Source organism: Nomascus leucogenys, chromosome 3 (genome assembly GCF_006542625.1).
Source record: "Nomascus leucogenys isolate Asia chromosome 3, Asia_NLE_v1, whole genome shotgun sequence".
NCBI lineage: Eukaryota > Metazoa > Chordata > Mammalia > Primates > Hylobatidae > Nomascus > Nomascus leucogenys.
The window spans coordinates 138,677,621-138,701,437 of NC_044383.1; the positions used below are offsets into that span (position 1 = coordinate 138,677,621).

The 23,817-nt window shown below is 34.7% G+C and overlaps 1 protein-coding gene across 1 annotated transcript; it reads left to right on the forward strand.

Moving 5' to 3' along the window:
• Positions 1-267: 267 nt before the first annotated feature.
• Positions 268-23,393, forward strand: MYCT1 (MYC target 1). Its single transcript, XM_003255895.4, is given in 3 exon segments — positions 268-326; positions 328-461; positions 20,543-23,393. Coding segments are annotated over 3 exon segments (705 nt in total). The 3' UTR covers positions 21,055-23,393.
• Positions 23,394-23,817: the final 424 nt, after the last annotated feature.

Sequence of the window (23,817 nt, forward strand, 5' to 3'; positions counted from 1 at the left end):
ATTCAAGGTGCTGTAGCTGAGAGTTTGGAGTCTTCCTTTCCATGTCAGTAGGGGACGAGGACACACACACACACACACACACACAACCCTGTTATCCTAAAAGCAGTTTTGCAGGTGGCTGAGAGGAGAGAACTTAGGAACTTGGCTGAGGAAATGATGAAAAGGACATTGTTTTGTGTCTCAGGAACCATGTGGAATTCCAAGATAAGAAAAACAGTTGCTAATTTGAGTATAAAAGCAGGAAACATGATACACTTATTTCCTTTTATGCGAACACAAGTATATGAGGGGTTGTGTAAAAATTATTTTTCTCTTGCTGTACTACAAAGATAGAATCAAACTGCTTTTTTTCGACATACTGGTTTTTCTTTCTCTTTTTCTTCTCTTTCTTCTATTTCTTGTGGATATTATGGCTAATAACACAACAAGTTTAGGGAGTCCATGGCCAGAAAACTTTTGGGGTAAGGTATTTTCTTTTACTGTTTAAAATTTAAAATTAGGATGTAAGAAATGCACTGCGTGATTATTAAAACATTGAAAATCTCTGAGACATTTTGTTTACTATAACGTGATTAAACTTTTCATGTTTATTAACAAAAATCTATTTCATACGTTTAGCGGAAATATATTCATAGATATAAATATGTACTTATATTTTATATGTCTTTATAGTGTTCTATGAAGATATTCAAGAAGAATCTGGGTATTAAGTACAGATTTTGGCTAGTGTCACAAAATATGATTAGGAAATAATGAGGAAAAAAATAAAAAACATAAGGTGGAGGTAATTCCTGCTTAGAATATGGCATGTAGATTGTGTCGGAAAAATTAACTTTCATTTGTTTGAAGGTTATAGATTGTATATTTTATTTTATGAAACCGAGATTTTCCATAGAGGCTATTTTCACTTATGTTGTGAATGTTATATGCTTTAATTTCCAAAGTGAATCCTAATAACATCTGTACTTAAATGAGTGAATTTAAAGTGCAATAACACAGGTAAAATAAATGAATGACTTTAGAGTATAACAAATAAAATATGGAATAATATGAAATTTGAGAAAACTATAGTAGAAAAGATTAAGTGGAAATAACATCACGTGTAACATTCAATGGAATTCTATCACAGGGGGTGAGGGGAAGAACAATATAAAAGTATTTTTTGGAGTATTTTTTGTCTGAGTCCAGCCACAGCTAACAGTCAAGTGTTCCTTGATGTTGACAATGGGACTGTGCTGAGGTCAAAACTCAGTTGCTCCAGGTTAGAGGTACAAAGAAGAAGGGCTCACATGGGAAGTTGACATATACTCTTGGGTTCAGGGAAATTTTTATATTAAAGGAGGCAATTTAAATTAAATTCAGAAAAACATTTTAATGAAGAAAATAGTATATATGAACAGATCTGTTTATATGCCCAGAACAAGTTTTTAATCCTCTCAGTGAACAATTCAGACTTTCTGCTGTGATTCAAGGTGGGGTTTTGGGAACTTTCACATAAACAGTGAGCAGTAGTGGCCGACTTTTCCCAGCAATCTGTATGTCTACCATCACAGAAATCTGCATGAAAAGAATTCACTCCAGTCCTTTAACCTACGTGCTTTCTTAGATGAAAAATATGGGGACGAATATTTATTGGTTTTAAAAGATATTAAAAATTCAGCATAAGAAAAAAAAGAATTAACTCATTCTTTTTTTCTCACCTAAATTTACGTTTGCTGGAAGACTGAAAAGGAAGGATATTGGTGAGCTCCTAATAAATTTATATAACAAAATTAAGAAGAAGAAAATAGATTATTCTAGTACATTGTAAAGAAAGGCTTTGGTAATGGGTTATTTTAGGTAGCTAGCACTAGACAGAAGCCTTTCAATTGTGGATGTCTGATTATATGCTTGTTGAATTATTATTTGCTGTCCTCACAGAGAAAATAAGTGCTAAATACACACTGAATAAGAGCTAGAGTCTGTCTAAATCTAATTCATCATTATAAAAATGTTATCTGTATAAATTATTCAAAAGTAAAGTAGTTTTTGCAAAAATTAATATGTAGAAGCCAATCTATTTTTTTCAAACCATTCAAAATTAAATTTAAGCTTTGCTTAAAAAAACAAATCATTATTCACTGACTAAAACATTAAAATAAACTTGATATTAATAAGAGAATGTTTAGTTGGAGTCCACCTACTGATTCTGAAAATTTAGGTATTTTTAATATGGAAATCTGTGCTTAAGAGGGAATTAAAACCTATTATTTCAAAGACAAATACTAGTTTTTCCTTTCTGTTGTTATGTGACTGTAATGAAAATTAGATGAAAATAATGAAAACCAGAAAGGGGAGTGTTACATTGCTAAACGTTAACAAAGCCAATGGAAATACGGAGAGCAGATGTAATGTTTGATGATTTTAGGAAAATATATAAAAGATTGTATTATTGCTTCTGGGGTAAAAATATGAAGTATAAAATGTGAATAAAAATATAAACATATAAAATGTATACATTCCCTGAAATAAAAATGTCAATCTTTTAAATTTCCATTGCTTTTTTGTATCTAAATTGATGTCTATTTTGACCACTGACTCCTCAAAAATATTATTTTGAGAATCTTGTACAATGCAGTGTAATGCATTGTTATTGCTTCCAAAATCAGTCATCTGCTTGGCACATTGAATTTGAAAAATAAAGAAAAATAGCTTAGAAAAGGAAAACTTGTACATTGAACCATATAAATTGCTCAGACGTAGCACACTTTAAGGTACAGAAAAAGTTGTTTTCCCAGTATAACTTTTATGGTTTACTTTAATGAGCGCGGAATGATGGCATAATAATATCGGGTTATTACCAAAAACAATAGCTTGTATTTTCATAGCTATCATCCACTAAAACTTCCTAAAGGTGTGCAAGCATTTAAGCGCAAGGGTTGGCAACAAAGTTAGCCTGAAAGTGACAACACAGATGCAGACTATCACCTTCCACTCCCTATTTTTGCTTTCTTTAATGCACTTACTTTCTCTATAAACATTCCCATAAAAGCTGCAGGAAACCTGGCCCGTGAAAATTTGCCATGTCCTCCTCTAAGGCAATAGGAGACAAATACTGAACTCAGTTATTCTCTTAGTACTTGAGAGTCCTGTGGAAGACGTAGTTTTGGTTGTTTCTGCTGTCTTATTCTGCATTTTTTTCCTTATGACTAGCATTGTGAAAAGTTGGGGGAAGATATGGTTGCAGGAGTTTGCATTTATTCACTTAATTCTCACCAAAAGTACAATGTCTGTCTCAAAAGGATTACGCTCTTGGAGGCAGTTATGCGTCTATACATATGCACATACAAACCTATATAGTTGTGGAATAATACAAGATAACATATGATAAAACAGCAATGGTTGATAAGATGAGTTAAAACAATATAAGCCGGGCGCGGTGGCTCAAGCCTGTTATCCCAGCATTTTGGGAGGCCGAGGCGGGCGGATCACGAGGTCAGGAGATTGAGACCATCCTGGCTAACATGGTGAAACCTCGTCTCTACTAAAAATATTAAAAAAAATTAGCCGGGCATGGTGGCGGGCGCCTGTAGTCCCAGCTACTCGGGAGGCTGAGGCAGGAGAATGGCGTGAACCCTGGAGGCGAAGCTTGCAGTGAGCTGAGATTGTGCCTCTGCACTCCAGCCTGGGTGACAGAGCAAGACTCCGTCTCAAAAAACAAAAAAAACAAAAAAAACAAAAACAAAAACAAAAAAACAATATATGGCAGAAATAATCCCTAAATCATTCTCAGAAAAAAAATGAGGTGCTATCTGTTCTTAGAAAGATAAATTTCAGACAGGGAGATAATTCTAAGAAGGACATTCTAGTCATTCATTTTTTTCCCTCATCAACTCATTCTCATTCAGTTCATTAGTTCACTCAGAAGCGTTCACTGACCATATTAGGCAATGTGTTAGGAGTCAGTGACACAAATAAGGCATTTCAAGAGGTTTGGGGAGCTCAGGAAAAATGTCACCAGCAAATATGCAGAAGTAAAAACACCCAGGCATGTTTGTGGAGAAACGAACGGCTTGACTAGAGAGTGTGTGTGTGGTTGTTTCAGGGACATAGTTGGTAAGGCAGGTTGGAGCCAGATTTCTGCAAGATTTTGAATGTCAGTGTAAAAGTTTGATCTGATTTAACCTGATCACTTGCAATCCAGTGATTTATAATCTCTCCATATTCCTCCCTTTGGGAATTTTCTTTAAGGTTGGAGAGGGTGTGTAGATGGGTGGAGGGGTGGAGGGATTATATTCTGTGTATTGGAGAGAGGGGACCTTTGGTGCTTGATCAAGTTCTGGCCTCTGCTGACATCTACTGACTTGTATTTCTCATCAGCTTTTGAGACATTGCCCTTTTTCTGATTTTCACTGCCAAAATCTCCTACTATAAAATTTGGCTCACATGATCTGTGTAATATTAGCTAACAGCATGGCTTTTCCTTTCTGTAAATTCCTCTGGTCTACTGGCCCTTATTCAGGTACTTCTCCATCTGTCTCAATGGCACAGAACAATTTTCAATATTGTCCCATAACCCTAGAGCTGCAGGAGCCTTCCTTAGGAGGTTGGGCTACATCAGGTGCCCTTGGCCTGGATGCAATAATACCATGTCCCCTACTCCCTACCTCACTTTCTTATCTGCCCTTCAGATACCCAGAGGTTCTCCGAGCGGCTTGCCATCTTTCCCAGGAAGCTGGAAATGAGTACCAGTTCCTCTGGGATTCCCTAATCAATCTGTAGCTCATCACAGGGAGGGATGGAGAGTGATGCTTCCCTTCTCCAAAACCCTTACAGGTCAAATTCTATATAGCTCTTCTCTTTGTATCCCCAAAGCTCCTCCTCTTTAGATGCATGGAAATTGACTCACAGACCATGGTTTATTCTTTCCTATACTGTTTATGATAACAAGTTATGTTCTTAAGTCTTTTAGGCTTTTAGCATTTAGAAACTGAACCAAAGCAAAAAAACTCAAAGCACTCTTTTCTATTTTGAAATATCCAACTATTGCAGTAAAAATGTTGGCTTTCAAACTAGTATTTATTCTATATGTTTAAAAAATTATTTAGTAATTTAAATGTGAAGCATTGACTTTTCTTTTTTCTATGCATCCTTGCTAACAGACTTAATTCTCTCTAAGGTAATTGATGAGATGCAGGGTTATGAACTGATTTGTTGGGGATCAAGTGCTGTCAAGAGGAGGGATCCCCAGCTACTAGCAGCAAATACTGTTCTTTGGCCTGTAGAAAAATATGGCTCTTAAGGACCACCCCAGCAGACGGGCATAGGATGTTCCCAAAGAAGTTAAGAGGGGAACAGGTTTATGGCCTGGGCATATGTCCCAAGAATTTCCACTATATCTTCCCCAAATTTGGAAACAAATACTATTTCTCAAATTCACTTTTTCAATTTGTATTTTAAAAAGAAATGTCTGTGTTGCATATTAAGAGTCTATTCATTAGTTCCCCTATCTCAGTTACCTAGAAAGTTTGAAAAACAAACATTTACAAATGCTTGTCTTCAAAATGCATCAGAATTACTAAGAATTATGAAAACTCATCTCTCACTGGACTCCATGCTCAGAGATTATGATTCAATAGATGTGAGATGGAGCCCATAAGACTGGACTTTTTAATACATGCCTGACCTCAAACTTCTGCATCTAAATTCATGAGAGAAAGTGGCCTATAACTGTCATTTCTCTGACAGCTTTGTCAGGTATCAATGTTAGGCAAGCCTTGTAAAACAAATTGGGACGTTTCCCTTACTTTTCTATTACCGGGAAAAGTTTGTATAAGATGGCATTGTTTATTGTTTAAGTGCTTGGGAAAATTCCTTATTGTAACTATATGTAGTATTTTCAATTGGAGGGTTTTAAATGGCACATTCCATTTCTTTAACAATGGTGAACTACTCAGATTTTCTATCAATTCTGTTAGTTAAGGGAGTTTGTGTTTTCCAGGAATTTGACCATTTGAATTAAATTTCAAAATATATTGCTTAAATGTTGTTTATGCCATTCTCATTAGTTTTTCAACATTTTGTTATGAAAATGTTCAAACATACATAAATATTTGAAGAATTCTACAGTGAACACCCATATACCTTACCATCTGAATTCTATCTGTAACATTTTTATAATACTCATTTTCTTTGTCATTCTATTAGTCAATATATTTCAAAGTAAACTAAAGACATCAATACAGTTCCCCCTAATTACTTTAGTATGCATATCATTAACAGGAATTCAATTATGTTTTACAACTCTTTTTGTTTTAAAGTCAAATTTACATACAATGAAACATATAAGGTGAATAAAAATGAAGTGTACAAATCATAACAGAACATTTGTTGAATTTTGACACACACGCTTGAGTAACCCAAAGCCCAATCAAGATACATAATCACTGGCCCAAAAAGTTTCCAAATGCCCCCTCCCAGTCTAAAGGCTTTAAGACTTTAAAATTTTAGCTTTCATATTTAGGATCCATAATTGTCCACTTCAAATTAAATTTTTGCATATAGTGTAGAAATTGAGGGATTGTTTTCATATTGATAGCCAGCTTTTTCTGCACAATTTCTTGAAAATATTTTCCGTATTTTATTTTATTTTATTTTATTTATTTTATTTTATTTCTGAGACAGGGTCTCACTCTGTCATGCGGGTGGAGTGCAGTGGTGCAATCACAGCTCACTGCAGCTTCAACTTCCTGGGCTCAAGTGATCATCCCACCTCAGCCTCTCATGTAGCTGGGACTACAGGTGTATGCCACCACACCAGGCTAATTTTTTTCTTTTTGTATTTGTAGAGACGAGGCTTTGCCATGTTGCCCAGACTGGTCTCAAACTCCTGGGCTCAAGTGATTTGCCCACCTTGGCCTCCCAAAGTGCTGGGATTACAGGCCTGAGCCACTGTGTCCAGCCAAGACTTTCTCTGTTCAAGTCCTTTGGCACCTTTGTTGAAAATCAAATGGTCATGTAAGTGTAAGCCTGTTGCTGAGATCTCCATTCTGTTTCATTTGTTGGTTTTTATAGTAAGTCTTAAAGTTACATAAATCTTCCAACTTTGTTCTCCTTTTTATTTTTTAAACAATTTTTATCACATAATTGTACATACTTATGGGGTACAGAGTGAAACATCAAAACAAGTATACAATGTGTAATGATCAAATCAGGGTAATCAGCACATCCATCACTGCAAACATTTATTATTTCTTTGTGCAAGAACATTCAAAATATCTTCTAGTTATTTGAAACTATACAATATATTATTAACTGTTTTTCTCTTTCAAGATTACTTTGGCTTTTCGTGACCTTTTGTATTTTCCCACTCCCAGGCTTTATTGAGGTATAATTGGCAAATAAAAACAATATATTTAAGGTATACAACATGATATTTTGATATACGTATATATTGTAAAATGATTACCACAATCAAGCTAATTAATACAACCATCACCTCAGGTAGTTAGCTTTATTTCTGGTGGTAAAAATATCTAAGACCTACTTTTTTGGCCAATTTCAAGTATAAGAAATAATTTCATAACTACAGTCACTATGTTGTATGTTAGGGCTCCAAGCTCCTGTGCAACTGAAACTGCATTTTTTTGCTCAGCATCTCCCTTTTTCCCTCACCCCCAAACCACTGGCAATCATAATTCTCTTCTCTGCTTTTATAACTTCCTCTTTTTTACATTCCACAAATAAGTGCAATCATGCAGTACAGATGCTCGTCCACTTACGATGGGGTTATATCCAGACAAACTCATTGTAAGTTGAAAATATCAGGTTGAAACTGTATTTACTAGAGCTAAACTACTGAACATCATAGCTTAGCATAGCCTAACTTAAATGTGCTCAGAACACTTACATTAGCCTTCAGTTGAGCAAAATCATCTAACACCAGGCCTATTTTATTAAAAAATGTTGAATAGCTCACGTAGTTTGTTGAACACTATACTGAAAGTGAAAAACAAAATGGTCATATGGGTACTGGAAGTACAGTTTCTACTAAATGCTTATGGCTTTTGTACCATCGTAGCCAAAACATCCCAAATCCAACCATGGTAAGTTAGAGGCTGGCTGTATTTGTCCTTCTGTGCCTGGTTTATTTCACTTAGCATAATGTCCTCCAGGCTCATCTAGGTTGCTGAAAATGACAGGATTTTTTTTTTAATGCTGAATAATAACATTCACTTATTGTATACAGATGGTCCCTGACTTATGATAGTTCAACTTACAATTTTTTGACTTTATGATGATATGAAAGTGATACACATTCAGTAGAAACTGTATTTTGAATTTTGATCTTTAATGTTTATTATTTTAATTTATTATTATTATAAAATTTTCCCTTGCTTTGGTGCATTCCAGCCTTGGACTCATAGACTCCAGCTGATTAAGATAAAACAATTGGTATAGAAATTATTAAAAGAACACTCAAAATTCCAGCAATGACCATTGCTAAGAATGCAAGTGTTGAAAGATCTTCGATAGTTGAGAAAATTATGCAAAGTTCCTCAGAAGTTGGTTATGATGCTATGGTCAGAGATTTTGTGAATATGGTGGAAAAAGCAATTATTGACCCAACAAAGGTTGTGAGAGCTGCTTTATCGGATGCTGCTGGTGTGGCCTCTCTGTTAACTACAGCAGAAGTTGTAGTCACAGAAATTCCTAAAGAAGAGAAGGACCTTGGAATGGGTGCAACGGGTGGAATGGGAGGTGGTATGAGAGGGTGGCATGTTCTAACTCCTAGAATAGTGCTTTACCTTTATTAATGAACTGTGACAGGAAGCCCAAGGCAGTGTTCCTCACCAATAACTTCAGAGAAGTCAGTTGGAGAAAATGAAGGAAAGGCTGGCTGATGTTTAAGAAATCACTGTAACCATCAGTTACTGGTTACAGTTGACAAAATATATAATGGTTTACTGCTGTCATTGTTCATGCCTACAGATAATTTATTTTGTATTTTTGAATAAAAAGACATTTGTATATTCCTGATACTGGGTACAAGAGCCATGTACAATGTACTGCTTTCAACTTAAATCACTGAAGTATTTTTACTACTATTCTGTTAAAATCAGGATTTTGGTGCTTGCCACCACCAGATGAGAAGTTAAGCAGCCTTTCTGTGGAGAGTGAGAATAATCGTGTGCAAAGTAGAGAATTATCCAATTATGTGACAAGTTTTGTGTAATAAAAATTTGTTTAAAGTTAAAAATTTTACCTTTTATTATTATAAAGCTGGATTTTATTAGATGATTTTGCCTAATTTTAGGCTAAGTATTCTGTGCATATTTAAGGTAGGCTAAGCTAAGCTACGAAGTTTGGTAAGTTAGGGGTATTATATGCATTTTTGACTTATGGTATTTTCAATGTACAATGGATTTATCTAAATCCAACCTCATCATAAGTCTAAGAGCATCTGAAATACAACATTCCCATTATAGAAACCATATATATATATGTGTATATATATGCATATATATGTCACCATATTTATCCATTCATCTGATGATGGACACTTAGGTGGATTATGTATTTTGGCTATTGTGACAATGCTGCAATGAACATGGAAGTGCAGATATCTCTTAGAGATTCTGATCTCATTTCCTTTTAATGTACACCTGGAGGGATTGCTGAATTCTATCTAGTTCTATTTTTAATTTTCGAGGAACCTTCATACTATTTTCCACAATGACTGCATCAATTTACATTTTCATCAACACTGTACAGTTTCCTTTTCTCCACATCCTCACCAACACTCATTATCTTTTGTCTTTTTAATAATAGGCATTTTGGCACGTGTGAGGTGATATTCCATTGTGGCTTTGATTTGCATTTCCCTGATGAGTAGTTATGTTGAGCATTTTTTCATCTACCTGTTGGTCATTTGTGGGGCTTCTTTTGAGAGATGTCTATTGAGGTTCTTTGCTCATTTTTTAAACAGATTGTTTTCTTGCTTTTGTATTGTGTGAGCTTCTTATATGCTTTAGATGTTAACTTCTTATCAGATATACGGTTTGCAAATATTTTCTCTCATTCTGTAGGCGTCTCTTCTCTCTGTTGATTATTTCCTTTACTGTGCAGAAGCTTTGTAGTTTGACACAATTCTACTTGTCTATTTTTGCTTTTTTCCTTTGCTGTCATATGCAAAAATACAATTGCCCAGATCAATATCAAGTTTTTCCCTATGTTGTCCTCTAGTAGTTTTTTGGGTTTCTGGTCTTAGGTTTGTATCTTTAATCCATTTTGACTTGATTTTTCTATGTGGTATGAGATAAGGGTCCAATTTTATTCTTCTGCATGTGGATACGCAGTTTTCCCATTGCCTTTTATTGAAGAGGCAATAATTTCCCCATTGTGCATTTTTGATATTGTTGTCAAATATCAATTGTCACAAATGCATGGATTTATTACTGGGCTTCCTCCCTATTATGTTTCATTAATCTAAATCTCTATGTAAATGCCAGTACCATGCTGTTTTGACTATTATAGCTTTGTAGCATATTTAAAAATCAAGTTGTGTGATGCTTCCAGCTTTGCTTTTATTGTTCCTTTGTATTGTCATCATATACAACTTAGGGTCATTTGTAAAATAATACAAACAGCCTGTTTATTGGAATTTTAGTTGATTTAGTTATATAAATTTATTTATATAAATAAATTTAAGGGCAGTTGGCATTTTAATAATATTGAGGCTTATAATTCACAAATATAGTATATCTCTCCACTTTTTAGACCTTTAATTTCTTTCAGTAGTATTTCAAAATTTGTGGTGCAGACATCTTGCATACCTTTTGTAAAAAAAGATTCCTAGGTATGTTATGCTTAATGATGCTATTGTAATGGTGTAATTATACTTTCCAGTTGTTTGCTGCTAGTATATAAACATATTTTTATAGGTAAGTCTTAAATTCTGCAATCTTGCTTAATATAATTTGTAGTTATATTTTAGAATGCATAAGATTTTCAATATAAAAAACAAGCTAATAGCTGAGTGCATTGATGTGTGCCTGTAGTCTCAGTTACTTGGAGACTGAGGCGGGAGGGTCATTTGAGCCCAAAACTTTGAGACCAGCCTGGATGACATAGTAAGTCCCTGTCTCCAAAATCTCTTAAAAACTAAATCAATCAATCAAGCTAATAGATTTATTTATATCCTGTCCCAATTCTTTGTATTATAATTATTACATATTAAACCTATATAAACTACACATTTCATATGAAAATATTTTAATTTTTGCTCTAACTAGAAAAAACTGTATTTTAAAGAAATTGAGGGAAAAGAGTCTTCTGTATTTACTCTGATACTATTTCTGATTGTCTCAATTTCTTCTTAAAGATCCCATTTTTCATTTTCCCCAGACTAAGGATTTTCTTCAGCACATGTTTTAGTGTAGGTGTGCTGGTGATTAATTTCAATTCTGTTTCACCTGAAAGAGTATTTATTTCACTATTATACTTAAGGGATACTTTTGCTGTATATAAAATTCTGAGTTGACAGCTTTTTTTAAATCACTTTAAAATATCATTGTGTCTTATTAAAAGTGAGTAGTTATTCAAATAATTGTCTTTTATGAATGTAATATTATTATTATTGGCTGTGTTCAAGTTTTTTTGTTAACCTTTGATCTTCAGCTGTTTGACTATGATGTGCATAGTTCTTTATATATATATTCTGCTTGATGTTACTGAGACTTCTGATTTGTAGATTAATTTGTTTCACTAATTTTGAAAAATTTCAACCTCATTTATTCAAAATGTTTTTGCTCCATTCACCCTTTCCTCTGTTTTGGAGATGATAATTGCACATCTGTTAAATATTTTTATATAGTTCCACAAGTCTTAGAGGCTTGCTTTTTCCCCCCAATATTTTTCTCCATTTTTCAGATTGGATAAGTTCTATTAATACACCTTTAAGTTGGCTGATTCTTTTCTCTCTCATTTTAATTTCACTGTTAAGCTCATGGTGTAATTTTTTTTTAGTTCTCATTTTTTTAGTTTTAGAATATCCATTTTGTTATTTCTGATAGTTTCTATTTCTTTGCTGAAATTTCCTATCATATTATTCATTGTGAGTGTTAAGAAATCATTGAACATGGACATATGAGTTGCTTTAAAATTTTTGTCTGCAAATTATATCTGGGTCATCTTCAAGTCTGTTTTTGTTAACTGTCTTTTCTCTTGAGAATGGGTCACATTTTCCTGTTTCTTCATGTGCCAAGTAATTTCATATTGTATCTTGAACATTTTGAATGGATTCTGCTGTATTACCCTGAAGAGTGTTATGATGTATGTTTTTCCCCCTAGTTTATTTTCACAGGCAAATAACTCTGTGGAACTACAACTACAGAAACCTATAAAGCCTGTCCCTTGGGCAGCAGCTTAAATCTCACTTTAGTTTATTTTTTTTTCTCTAGTGCTGTTTGTAATATGTCCTGTATATGTGTGATTCAGGAGTCAACCAAAGATACGTGAAATGTTTATAAATAAAATTTGGGGATTCTCCTCTCTGGCTTTCTCTTCTCCAGGATTTCCCTCTCACATTCTTAGCAGCTCTTGTTTCCACAGTCTCTGTCCTTTGTTTCTCAAGATCAGAAACAGTGCAGGTTTTTGACTGTACCTTTACCTGTCCCAGACTGGAAGCTTCCCTCAGGTTAAAAGTTTTGAAAACTGGAGCTTGACTAGTACTTGCTGTTCTTTTCTTCCAGGTCTCAACCCCTCTCTAGTAGCTACAAGCAGTTGGTCATTCTTAACGCCTTTAGGTAGAATTTTTTTTTGTATTGTTTTCAGTGTTCATAGTCATTATTACTTGAAAGGGTCAGTTCATAAAAGCTGATTTGGAATCCTAGCTTGATGTTTTTATTGCCTGTATAATCTGTTCTAATGTCACGTTTCTTACTCTTGATATTGGTGATTTTCTCTCTTTCTCTCTGTCTCTTTCTCTTGCTCCTGCCCGCTCTTTTTCCTTCTTTCTCTTTCTCTCCTCTTTCCATCCTTGTCATTCCAATTAGTATTTTATTAATTTTTATTAGATTTTTTTCATATCTGGCTTTGATAATTTCCTCTATTTTTTCTTTTTCTTTTTTTTTTTTTTTTTTGCCCGTTTCATTCAGTTCTGCTTTCTCTTATTTACTGTATGCTACTTTACTTATGTTTCAGCTAGTGATCTTTTCTTAGCTTCTTAATATGGAAACCAAAATAACTGATTTTTTAGGTTTTCTTATTTTAAAATATATACCTATAAAGCTATAAATGTTCTTATGAATGTGGCTTTAGGCACATCTCACATGTTTGGATATTTCACAATTTTATCAGAATTCAGTTAAAATATTTTATAATTTTCATTAGATATTTTATTTAATTATCTTAATAGAGCCTCAATCTCTGCTGAAAACTTTTAACTTGTTAATTTTTTAAACACATTAATCAACAGTTATTTTAATATTTTTGTCAGATAATTCAAATATCTTCATAACTTACAGATATTTTTCCATTTTCTATTTGTTCTTTTAGTTTTTGTTTACTTTGTCTTGCCTCTTAGGATGACTTGTAATTTATTATTTATAACATATATATAATAACATTATTAGGTATATATAAATTTATTTAAATATATTACTTTCTATTTTATATATATGTCTAAAACTTTCCTTCTGGCAGTTAGGGGAAGATCTCCTCAGTCCAACTTGGGATTGCTCTATATTTTTATCTTTGTGAGGTCTGGTCTTTTTCCTGTTTACCATTAATCTTAGGTAGTAGATCCTAGGGGGCCTAATTCCAGATTCTGGGATGTTTCCTAGGGTCCAACTTCCTTGGCAGCCCCTGAACACCAACTTATGTTTTCTAAGCTTACTGATAGTACACAGCATTCTACTCAGATATTTTTGTTTCTCTTTACAGATTATTGTGATGAAAGATTTTCTTTTCTCCTGGAATTTGCTCCTTTGATTTAACAGTTTTAATAAGTCTCTGATGGCTTCAAACAAATTTAAGAAAATATTTTATTCCCCATTGTACGCTTGCTCTCAGTGGTTTGATACATGTTAGTCTATCATATACAGAAAGGGGTGTGCTACCTTGATACTTTTGAATTTGCCCTCACCTCTAGCAATACTGTTAACTAATTATATTCAGAATATGGCTTGTGCTTTATAATTTTGATGAAAACTACTTTCAAATCTCCAAGCCTTTTGTTTATTTGACCACTACCATTCACAAAAAGGCATCTACAATTTATTTTTTCCATGAAGCTTTGTTAAGCATTCCAGATATATGTTATCCTCCTGTCTTTCAAATATAATGACATTTTCAGCTCATAATGCTTATGCAATTCATTCACATTTTCTTAAAGAGTATAAATTAATGAATGTAGTTTCCATTAACCAGGAAGGAAAAAAGAAAAACAAGAGTTCCATTTAGGATTCAGAGGTGGGACAGGGTGTCATTTTAGGTAGAGCAGCCAGGGTAGGCCTCAATGAGAAAGTTACATATGAACAAAAGACCTGAAATTAACCACACAGATAGCTGAGGAAATAATTTTAGGAACAGATTACAACCAGGGATGGGCCCTAAGTCAGGAGCCAGCCCATCTGATGTACTTAAGGAATGGTGAGGAGGGAAGTGCAGACAGAGCTGAGTGACCCAGAGGAAGAGTAGAGGAGATGGGCTCAGATAATTGGGAGCCTATCAAGTAGGGTCTTTTAGGACATTCTTAGGCATTTGCTTTTATTCTGGGAGAAGTGGAGGATTTAGAATGGAAGAGTGATATGATTTGACTTACATTTTAAAATGTTCTCCCTGACTACTGCATTGAGCACATTGTTGGGGTGTGAGGGACATGGTAAGGACAGAAGCAGGAAGACCATATTCCAGGTCACAGATGTGGGAATGTGGCCACTTGGATCAGTGAAGTCGCAGAGTGGGTAGTGAGAAGTTGAATTCTGGATTTTTTTTTTTGTTTGTGAAAACAGACCCAATAAGATGTTCTGGCAGATGAGATATAATGGAAAATACTCCTTGGCTGTTTAAATTATTATAATCAATGAAATTTCTATGCCCTAAATATTATTCTCCCTAAAAATCCTTTTTGTCAAAAGTAGTTCTATTGCCTGAACCATTCTCCTATACACTCTACGATACCAAGGACTTCATGGTCTGCTTTGGTGAACGTTGAACTTATGATTCTTACAACTGCAAAGGGTTTTTGAATGTTTTAAACAGTGTTTCATTCTGCCGTCACTGATCAAATCACTTTCAGAATTGGAATGATTCAACTCAAGGCCACTAGATGGTGAACTCTACTAAATTTTAATACGAGTGGATGGAATTTGAGGTATTGATTATATTTACTAAAAGTCATACTTAATATTACAATATTAAAATTGGAAGACATGTACGTGGCTGTTATTATCAGGCCAAGAAGGGTCAAATGACTTGAGGAAATTACACAACTATTAGCAGTAAGAGCCAGTGTTCATTGAGGCTTGTTATGTGCCATCTGCTTGCTAGTTTTGTAGGTACGTATTACAAATTAAGATGACATATATTTAATTTATATGGCATACCTTACAAATGTTAGAGTTTTTTCCTTCTGCTTTCAAAAGGAAAGTTACATTTTTAAAAGTAATCATTTGGTCTCATAAGTTGCATTATATTGCAATTATAAGAAGAAAGATTATGGCTCATTTTTCTTCTCCTAAGATTGTTGAGAAGTAAGAAGGCATATCATTTTTTAAAAAGCAATATCTTTGCCAATGTCTTTTTTTTCAGTTACATTTTCTTCTACACTAGGTTTTAAAAAAGGCTCCCAAAATACATTGTCAAAAGTCTGCCAGAATGGAACTACATATATGAAAATTTAAAGCTGTATGACCAGTAGATGCTGCTTTCATCACACAGTTTCTAAATTCTAGTGTGGGCAGGTCAGAAAAATCATTAACTATAATTAAATGAAAAAAAATGTGTATGAAAGACCACCCCTGTTACTTGACTCAAAATCTCTTTCTCATTGCCTTTCTGCATTTCTACATTTGCCTTTGCTGTTTGGACTTAAGGGAGCTTAAGAAGATAGATAAGCATTTTACCATATATCTCAGGAAGTCTTAGAAATTCTTCTGTCAGCAGTATTATTTGTAGGTGTTTTAATGTTCTGCAAGGTATAAGAATTAGTGCAATGATTTCTGATATGGTTTGGCTGTGTCCCCACCCAAATCTCATTTTGAATTCCCACATTTTGTGTGAGGACCCGGTGGGAGGTAATTGAATCATGGGGGCAGGAATTTCCTGTGCTGTTCTTGTGATACTGAGTAAGTCTCACGAGATCTGATGGTTATTATAAGGGGGAGTTTTCCTGCACAAGCTCTCTTTGTCTCCTGCTATCCATGCAAGATGTGGCTTGCTCCTGCTTGTCTTCCACCAGGATTGTGAGGCCTCCCCAGCCATGTGGAAATGTAAGTCCAGTTAAACCTCCTTCTTTTGTAAATTGCCCAGTCTCAGGTATGTCTTTATCAGCACCATGAAAACAGATAATACAATTTCTAAAGTGTGTATTTTACTGACTTTATGGATTAAGAAGTCATTTTCATGATATGCGTACTCTACTGAGCAAAAATTAAACAAATCCATATCAAAAGCAATGTTTTTGTAATTTTTATAATTTCTGTTGCACCCCCATCTTATCCTACTTTATATTCATTCAAAATTTAAATAGCCTATTATTGTGTGTATATATTATTCTTATGATTCTCACGTACATTTTAAATTCATTATTTAATCCTTTTTGGATATCTATATAACCCAATATTTGATGATATTTTAAGTCATTTCTCCAAATTTTGGGCATAGACAATAGGTTTACAGTATCAAATCAAAGTATTACCAAGCCACAAAGAATGATCATTTTAAATAGGTTTGTTGTCAAATTCCTCTCATGGAAATATTGTTATAGTTTTAGTGCCACAAAAATAATCTTTTTACTTCCCAAACTGAAACTTGTCATTTAAGAAGAGTGTGATGGTCCAATATATTCTATAATAACTTGTCCATTATAGTTTGGATATTATCCTAGTTTTCTTACATCAGAACAATAATATATTTTGGAAATAAAACAGAGTCATCTGAAATATAAATATATTTCTCACTCCATGTATTTTTGTTGTTTTTGCTAATATACTCAATCGCTGTAGTTTATTTAATTTATTTATTTTTACTTTTTATAGAGACAGGTGCCATTATGTTGCCCAGGCTGGTCTGGGCTCAAGCGATCCTCTCACCTCGGCCTCGCAATGTGCTGGGATTATAGGCATGAGCCACTGCGCCTGGCCTCAATCTCAATAATAGACAAGAAATTATTTTTCATTGATTGTGTATTTAAATAGTTTCTATTTTTTTCTCGAGTCTAAAGTTTGCTATTATTCCACTATGAATAAGATTTATATTGGGAATATCTGATTTGTCAGAAGGTGAGCGGCTCAAAGGGCATACACAGAGACCATGTATAAGGACTCTTGTAACCTTTAAATGCTTTCATTGAGTAACTGAATATATTTTCTCCTTTCAGATTCTGGTTTAACTCCATTTTGCTGAAATCAAGGAAATATCTCTTTTTAAATTTTATCTATTATGCCTGCTTATATACTGATATATTTAGCGTCTTCAGTCAGACTCTAGTAGTGGTTAGGTACATTTACACACAATACAAGGACATACACTTTGTAAATCTGAGTATTTGTCTTCTCATTTATATCATACACGAGTGTAACTAATAGTTCCCTAACCAGTGATATTGCCAATTAATTATTATAATAAATCAAGTGTTAATTCTACCACATAAACCTTAGCTTCTGTTTCAATATCTATAAAATGAGGAATTTATGTCCAACACATTTTCAAGAGCTTGTTTTAGCTGAAACTCTATTTCTATGAGTCCATAGCTGAACTTGTTGATATTTAAAAGTCTCCACTAAAGGCTATTGATTCACAGAAATGTATCTGTAGAACACACAATATTATTTAACCGCCATTCTCTCAAGTATTTCTGTTCATAACAGGCTACAAGATATTCTGGTATTGAATCGACCAATTTTTATGCAGTTTATATTGCTCATTTTCATTTTAGATTAATATTTTCTTACCTTACACTTAGAAAATAAATAAGCAATTTAGCTATTAATTAAGATGCTTTGGTCTCAAATCCTCACTTGACCTTCACCAGGTGTGGGACTATGGGCTTGTTACTTACCTCTCAGTAGCCACAACTATTAAATGGGAATAACGCTAGCATTTCCTTTATTGGGATGCTTGAGGATTAAGTGATATAATACGCTAAAAAATGTGCCTGGGAACTTTGCATAAAGTCATTGCTTTAGAGAATGTTGATATAACTATTTGTACAGATAATTGTGAAAGTAGGACACAATAAATGTAGCTTTTCCACAGGAGATAAATGTGACAATATATGGTGGAAGGACACTGAACTATATCCTAAAATTAGACAGCAGTGATTATTCCTTTGTAGTTACTAACATTAGTTTGTTTTGTTATTTCTGCATTCTAGGTAGTCTACATATTATCATAGATTACAACAATATGCTAAAAAGAACCTTGGCATTCATAAAATCTAACTCCTTTATATACATGTATAATGAAATCAGTGGGTCTAAACAAATTCCCTAAAAATCACAAAACATATTAGGAACAGAGCTTAGTTTGGAACCCTGTATCAGAGAGCTTTTGCCATGTAACAATCCACCCCCAAACACAGTAGCTTAAAATAATAATAATTTTCTTAGCTCAAAATGTGTGGATTGGGAATTTGAGATGAAATCAGCTTGGTGTATTTTCTGCTGGTCTTTGCTCATGTGTCACAGTCATTTGGTGAGTTGACTAGCATCTGAATTATCTAGGATGATGCCATTCATATGTCCAGGTTAGCAGGCTCTTGGTTAGGGCAGTAGGGGTTCCTGGGCCATGTGTCTCTCATCATCTGGCAAGCTAGTCTGGCCTTATTTATATGCTGACAATGGCAGGGGTCCCAAGAGAAGGAAGGGTGGATGCTGAGCCTCTTGTAGCTTAGGCTTGAACTTGTATAGCTTCAATTCCATTGCATCCTACTCGTCAAAGCAAGTCATGAAGCTCGCCCAGATTCATGGGGTGGGGAAATAGACTCTATCTCTTGATGGGAGGAACAGCAAAACGTTTGTGGCTATTTTCTCCCCCTCTTCCCTAGTCTCACAACACCCATCAGCTAATTTTCAGGCTATGGCTCTCTCAATACAGACTACCTAGATAAGCAATTAGATATGATAGCTTACCTTTCTACCTAGCAGTAACTCATTTTTGTCTAGGAAATGTAGGAGTCTTTATTGAAGATGTGATACTTGAAGGTAGAGCTTGAAGAATGAGTTTTCCAGACAGAAGATTAAAAAATTGAATTCAGATATAAGGACACATATGTGGAAAAGCACAGAGTTTTTGAGAGAACGACAGGCTTTGGTACAGTGAGAAACCAACATGACTTGTGGGTTAGATCATGGTGGGGAAATGTTAGGGACAATAGGTTAGATCATGGAGGGGAAATGTGGGGGACCAACAGGCTGGGGGAGTCTTCTAATATCCACAATTTTTCTTTGCAAAGTGGTGTGATGAGGGGAGACTCAGTTACCCAGTTTCATTCAAGAATATGTATTTAGTTTACAAGAGGCAGTAAGGTAGCATTTCCATTAGGAAAAGGCATTTTTCTCCCCAGAAAGGGAAATCTGAACAAATTACAAGTTCTATGAATTCCAGAATACTGGTATGCAGCTGAGACTCTATGGAGGTTCAGGCGACAGGAATTTCATCATCACAAGGGCATAATAGAAGCATGAGCTGGAACCTGGGAAACAAGAAAGAGCCCAGCAGTCTGCACAGGTCAAGTCATCAAAGAGTCAGAGATATAGGTGACTGTCTGGGAGTTCAGGAAATATGACATAAATCAGTCCGCTGGCCAGATGGTTCTATCCCAGCACTTCCTATCTCAGAAAGAACAAAGGAAGTGAGGCATCATGAAGACTGCAGGTGGCAGAAATCAATGTGATTGATGAAAGCAGACAGAGGAAAAGGCAACGTTAAAGTGATGACAAAATTCTTTATCAATCTGGCACACTAGTTACTACTATAACTCAAAAGGAAATCAACTTTGGGCTACATCTGCAACTCTATAAAAAATGGATGAACTAAACGCCATAGATTAATGACATCAAGTAGGACTACTTTTTTATTTCTTAAAGATGATAAAACAGGTTAAGTGACCTGGAATGCCACAGCTCAAAGTGTTATTTTGTATCTTTCTGCTTGAACAAATGGAAGCATTATCAGCTTCCATTTGTTCATATCCACCTAACACTGTCTTCTATTTCCCTAATTCAAAGTATGTTTAAATTAATCATGTATTCTATGAATTACAGTATGTATGCTGACCCTTGTTTTTAGTTGAAAACCTATTTAAAATTGATTTAGTAATTTGTTTTCTTTGTTTCAGAGGGCCTTATCACGTCCTTCACCGTATCCATGGCAATCGGGCTGGTACTTGGAGGATTTATTTGGGCTGTGTTCATTTGTTTGTCTCGAAGAAGAAGAGCTAGTGCTCCCATCTCACAGTGGAGTTCAAGCAGGAGATCTAGGTCTTCTTACACCCATGGCCTCAACAGAACTGGATTTTACCGCCACAGTGGCTGTGAACGTCGAAGCAATCTCAGCCTGGCCAGTCTCACTTTCCAGCGACAAGCTTCCCTGGAACAAGCAAATTCCTTTCCAAGAAAATCAAGTTTCAGAGCTTCTACTTTCCATCCCTTTCTGCAATGTCCACCACTTCCTGTGGAAACTGAGAGTCAGCTGGTGACTCTCCCTTCTTCCAATATCTCTCCCACCATCAGCACTTCCCACAGTCTGAGCCGTCCTGGTTACTGGTCCAGTAACAGTCTTCGAGTGGGCCTTTCAACACCACCCCCACCTGCCTATGAGTCCATCATCAAGGCATTCCCAGATTCCTGAGTAGGGTGCTTTTGGTTTTTGTTTCTTTCTTGTCTTGTCTTTTATTGAAAGGAAATCATAAATAGGCTAAACAGAATTTTGAGGGCATGGCCCAAATAACTAATGAGTTCCAAGTTGAAACATGGTTATGCAAGTTGGACATTACAATGTAAAACACATTTTCTTCAAACACGTTTTCCCTTTTGTTTCAAAGAATGTAATATTTTCCCCCAAGGGTTTTATATTTATGCATTTTGTATTCAATGTGAGGCTTATTAAAAATAGTGATTCTAATGTAAGAATCAGCTAAGATGCATTATATATATTTTGATTAAAATTAAAACTTTAGATATTTGTGGATTACAATCCTCATTTACTTCCAATGTGACTAGAAAGAGAAAAAAAATCACTGTGTCACTTTAAAGAAAAATCTAAGGAATTTGGATTTTACTGTCTTTAGAATGACAAGTGAATCATATTGACATTTTACAATCTTGGATTTTTTTTTTTTCCTTTGAGACAGGGTCTTGGTCCATCGCCCAGGCTGGAGTTGCAGTAGCATGATCAGGACTCACTGCAGCCTCTATCTCCCAGGCTCAAGTAATCCTCCCATCTTAGTGCCCCAAGTAGCTGGGACTATAGGGGTGCACTACCACACCAGGCTAAATTTTTTTGAATTTTAGTAGAGATGAAGTCTCACTATGTTACCCAGGCTGGTCTCAAACTCCTAAACTCAAATGATCCTCCTGCCTCGGCCTCCCAAAGTGCTGGAATTATAGGCATGAGCCACCATGCCTGGCCAATCTTGGATTTTTAATGGAATATGTGGGCACAAAATGACAGAACATAGGACATTTTAAAGTTCTTTGATTTTATCATTATAAGAAGTGTGGGTCTCAAGCACAGGAAACTGAACTCTTTTGGTGTCACTGGATGTTTCATTTTTGACACTAATTTTTTCTGGACAAACTCTTTATGTGTTTTTCCCAAGAATAGTTATCTACTTCCTTGAGGCAAAATCCTTGGATTTACTAACATGATGATTTACCTTTTCTTCACCGTTGTCGTTACATTGTTAGAAAAGCAACAGGAAAAAATCCAATTCATTTGGCCTAAAAACAAGCCTCAAGTTTAAAACCAAGCTCACATTTTTCTTAAGGGAAAAATTTTCTTTCTTAAACTTACATCTAGCAACTTGGAAAGCACTTTCTCTGGTGATCTTCTTTTGTAACTTCACCGACAAATAAGTATGAGTCACTGGGGAGAGAGTTTGTTATTGAAATAGATGTTGCCCATGAAGAATTCTCCTTCCTGGATTGACTCTTAATCATCAGGCATCATTCCTGGTTTGCTTCTCTACGAATCTCGATTCCAACTTCTCTGCAGAGTCTTTGTACAGTGATTAAGCCATGCCAGATGGTCTTTGGTGCACACAGTTATTTAAGAATCCACTTCCACAGGTGGCCGCCCTTGTAAGGAAGAATGCATCCCTAAATGTGGACACCAGAGAGCTCCGGTGGGCAGATGTCTGTGGCTGCCCTTCTCATTTAAGGACATGAGTTGACTGGAGTATTACTCAAAAAGTCTGTGGTTCATTACCAGTATTGTGAATATTTAGTTTATGTGGCCATTTCTTTGTTTTTTTGAACACTGGGATTTTCAGTGAAAAAGTACCCTCTTTTTCATTTCCTATTGCAGTGGTCACAGCTAATAGTGTCTGAACATGGTTCAAGAATAAGAGATTCCGTGTAGCATTTTCTTTATTATTTTCATTTCCCTTATATTATCCATCATTCCTTAAGGACAATTATTCTTAATAATGCTTGTAGAAAATGTTCTCTAATTAAACATGCCAGAAGGAACGAGTGAGGGAAAGAGGGAGCAAGAAGAAAATGGAAGAAAAAAGGAAAAAAGCTAACTGGATAACCAATTTGTTATAAGTTGGTTTTCAACAAAGATATTTAGCAGCCAAGTAAGATTTCAAGGCAATATTAACTTGGTATCAAGGCTACTTTTTTTTTTTTTTACTTGCCTGTCATCCTTAATGTCTAACATGAAAAATCAGCAAAGAGTACGGTTTTTATCAAGAATTTATGTTGGGAGTAAAAACTGCTTTATATCTCCCAAATTAGGAAGAGAAGAGCAGAAATCCTCTGGGGCATTTAACCATCTGGCAGGATTGTTGTTGCACCCTTATCCCAGTTATAAGACAGTCAAAATGACTATTTCCTAAATATTGTGAGTGTATGAAATGTGAAATTAAAGCAAAAACTGGAGACTTTTAATGTTGTATTTCTTTAATTTGAAATGTTTTGTGGATTGTGAAATAAAAATAAATTGATGTCAAGTTTTATTCAAAATTCATTTATGAAATAATGCCAACACTGTTCTAAAAAGCAAGGGGTCAAGAAATTACAAAATTCAGATTGAATCAGGAAAACACATTAGATGAAAAATTATACTATAGAATTTGAGCTTATTAAAATTTATTGAATAAGAAAAATCTCCTTTTTACTTTGGTATTTAAACCTAATCTAGACTATTTGTAAATGAATGGACTGAGACACAAATCCTTTTTCATATAAAAATGTATAATGGAGAAAGGGAACATCACAAATAAATTTTACAAGATTTTTTAAATTAATGCAGATGGAAGAATTAGTAAATTATTTATTTAAAACATGAACTTAGAGTCTTTTCTCAATTGCTAAATATATAATTACAGAATTATTTAATTATTTTATTTAGAGAATAAGCATTTTAAATAATGCCTGTCTAAAAACT